A 2781-nucleotide genomic window follows, 5' to 3' on the forward strand; every position below is an offset into this window, starting at 1 on the left:
TTTCTGATTATTGGGAGAGCAAACTACAAAAAAAAAATGGTGGGGATAGAAGAATAAGAGTTGTAAAGTCATTCCCAGGCAGCACCTAAGACACGTTCACATCAAAGCATGGCTCTTCTCCCTGGTAAATAATAGTGGAACAAGAATGTGGCTATCCTTCCTATGATAAAGGGAATGGGGAAAAAACCTAAAATTTAACAATTATGAACGCTGAGTAATTTCTTTAAAAAATTGAACCAGTAAAACTGATTTTACAATAAGCATGTGCTGATGAGAAACTATGTCATAAACTTAGATGATTATGCTAAAATAACTGTATTTCTTTTACCTACCTAAATCAGTTACCTCAAGCTCGCTTGGTCATTTTGAAGCCTCAACAAATAGCCATGTAAAAGTTAATCAATTATCCTCTATATAATAATAAACAGAAAAGTGAATGAATGAAACAAACTGAAAAAGAAATAAGTTCAGTTATATTTGGCCATATCCTTCCTGCTGTACTCTGTCCTCCCTGCTGTAATCTGTCCTCCTTGTCTAAAATCCAGAAAAGGTATCTGATGTGGATAATGTGAAATATATATATATACACATATATGTATATATATTTATTTATTATATGTATATATAAATAACATATATATGTTATTTACATAAAAATATGTAATATGTTATATGTGCTAAAATGTTATACACACACATCTCTTGACTATTAAAAAGCTTGTGGTGAAGTCAGGTATAGTGGCTCACGCCTATAATCCCAGTGGCTTGGAAGGCTGAGGTAGGAGGATTTCAAGTTCAAAGCCAGCCTCAGAAAAATTGATGCACTAAGCAACTCATAAAGATCCTGTCTCTAAATAGAATACAACACAGATCTGGGGATGTGGTTCAGTAGTTGAGTGTCCCTGAGGTCAATCCCCAGTATCCTCCCCATAAAAGAAAAAAGAAAAGCTTATGTTGATCACTACTAATTTAAGAATTTCTGATGAGAAATGAAGGAGGAAAGAGAAGAAGTACATTTCCCAGGCTCAATTCATATTTCTTTATGTGTGTGTGTGTGTGTGTGTGTGTGTGTGTGTGTGCGCGCGTGTGTGTGTATTTGTATATAGTTTCCAAGTTTAAAAAATAATTTGGTGAATATAAAATTCATCATGAAAATTGTCATATTCATGGAGATCTTTACACCACAATGAGACATTAAATATGATGTGGTCCAATTCTCTAGTTTAACAGAAAAGGAAACTTAACCCCCAAGAGGAGTCTCTGCCCTATGCTGCCCAATAGGTAGCTCAGTTTGGTGCTATATGGATGTCTTCTAATTCTGGTTCTCATTTTATATATTTGCAGTTTCACATACTATTTTTTTATTTTTGCCTTTCAGAATTCTACTGACTATTTAGTGTACTTCCCTGGGCCATTAAGGAAAACAATGACCAACCAAATTCGACAAAACTAAAGGGTAATTTTAGGTGCCAACGCTCTGACTGAACAGCAAAGTTGAACACCAATAATAACCTCTTCTTCCAGCAAACACAATTTGCCTGCCTCTTGTTGTCTTTCATTTTGATCATTATGGTATAACGTTGACAATATGGAAAAAGCAAACCATTCGGTGGTGTCTGAATTCATTTTGCTGGGACTTTCCCATTCCCAGAATCTTCAGATTTTATTCTTCTTGGGATTCTCTGTGGTCTATGTGGGGATTATATTAGGAAACAGTCTCATCTTGGTCACTGTCACCTTCGACTCATGCCTTCACACACCAATGTACTTTTTGCTTATCAATCTCTCCTGTGTTGATATGATCCTGGCTTCTTTTGCTACACCTAAGATGATTGTGGATTTCCTCAGAGAACAGAAAACCATCTCCTGGTGGGGATGCTATTCTCAGATGTTCTTCATGCACCTCCTGGGTGGGAGTGAGATGATGTTGCTTGTAGCCATGGCAATAGACAGGTATGTTGCCATATGCAAACCTCTCCATTATATGACCATCATGAACCCACGGGTGCTCATTGGGCTGCTGTTATCCTCCTATGCAGTTGGATTTGTACATTCATCTAGTCAGATGGCTTTCATGCTGACTTTGCCTTTTTGTGGTCCCAATGTTGTAGACAGCTTTTTCTGTGACCTTCCCCTTGTGATCAAACTTGCCTGCCAGGACACCTACTTGCTACAACTCCTAGTCATCGCTGACAGTGGTCTCCTGTCCCTGGTCTGTTTCCTTCTCTTACTTGTCTCCTATACAGTCATAATATACTCAGTTAGGCACCGTGCTACCACTGGATCCTCTAAGGCCTTCTCCACTCTCTCAGCTCACATCACAGTTGTGACTCTCTTCTTTGCTCCATGCGTCTTTATCTACGTATGGCCCTTCCATCGATACTCTATAGATAAAATACTTTCTGTGTTTTACACAATTTTCACACCTCTCTTAAATCCTATTATTTATACATTAAGAAATCAAGAGGTAAAAGCAGCGATTAAGAAAATAAGGACTAAATACAGAAATTTAAAACACACTTTTTAAATAACAAAGTCTCTTCTGAAGAGACTTTGTTTTGTTTGGGCACTATTAAGGAATTTATTTTTAATGCATTCCAAGTTCTGTATAAAGAAACAATAAAGGTAATGCTTAAAAATCAGATCCATCTTTGTGACCTTTAATGGTTAAAAACAATGACATCTTCAGCCTGGCAGGTGTACCTTTATGTCCCACATTTACAACTTTTATTCATGTAAATTTGAAATAAAAAATCAATCCCCTTTAATTTAGTTTCTTCA

The 2781-nt window shown here is 36.6% G+C and overlaps 1 protein-coding gene across 1 annotated transcript; it reads left to right on the top strand.

Annotated features, from left to right (window-relative positions):
* Positions 1–1588: 1588 nt before the first annotated feature.
* Positions 1589–2527, top strand: OR4K13 (olfactory receptor family 4 subfamily K member 13; the record flags this gene model as incomplete). The annotated part of the gene is made up of 1 exon (XM_081288868.1): positions 1589–2527. The coding sequence occupies one exon, from the start codon at positions 1589–1591 to the stop codon at positions 2525–2527; it is 939 nt and encodes a 312-aa protein (XP_081144994.1).
* Positions 2528–2781: the final 254 nt, after the last annotated feature.

Source organism: Spermophilus citellus, assembly GCF_964194105.1.
Source record: "Spermophilus citellus genome assembly, chromosome: 4".
Lineage (NCBI taxonomy): Eukaryota > Metazoa > Chordata > Mammalia > Rodentia > Sciuridae > Spermophilus > Spermophilus citellus.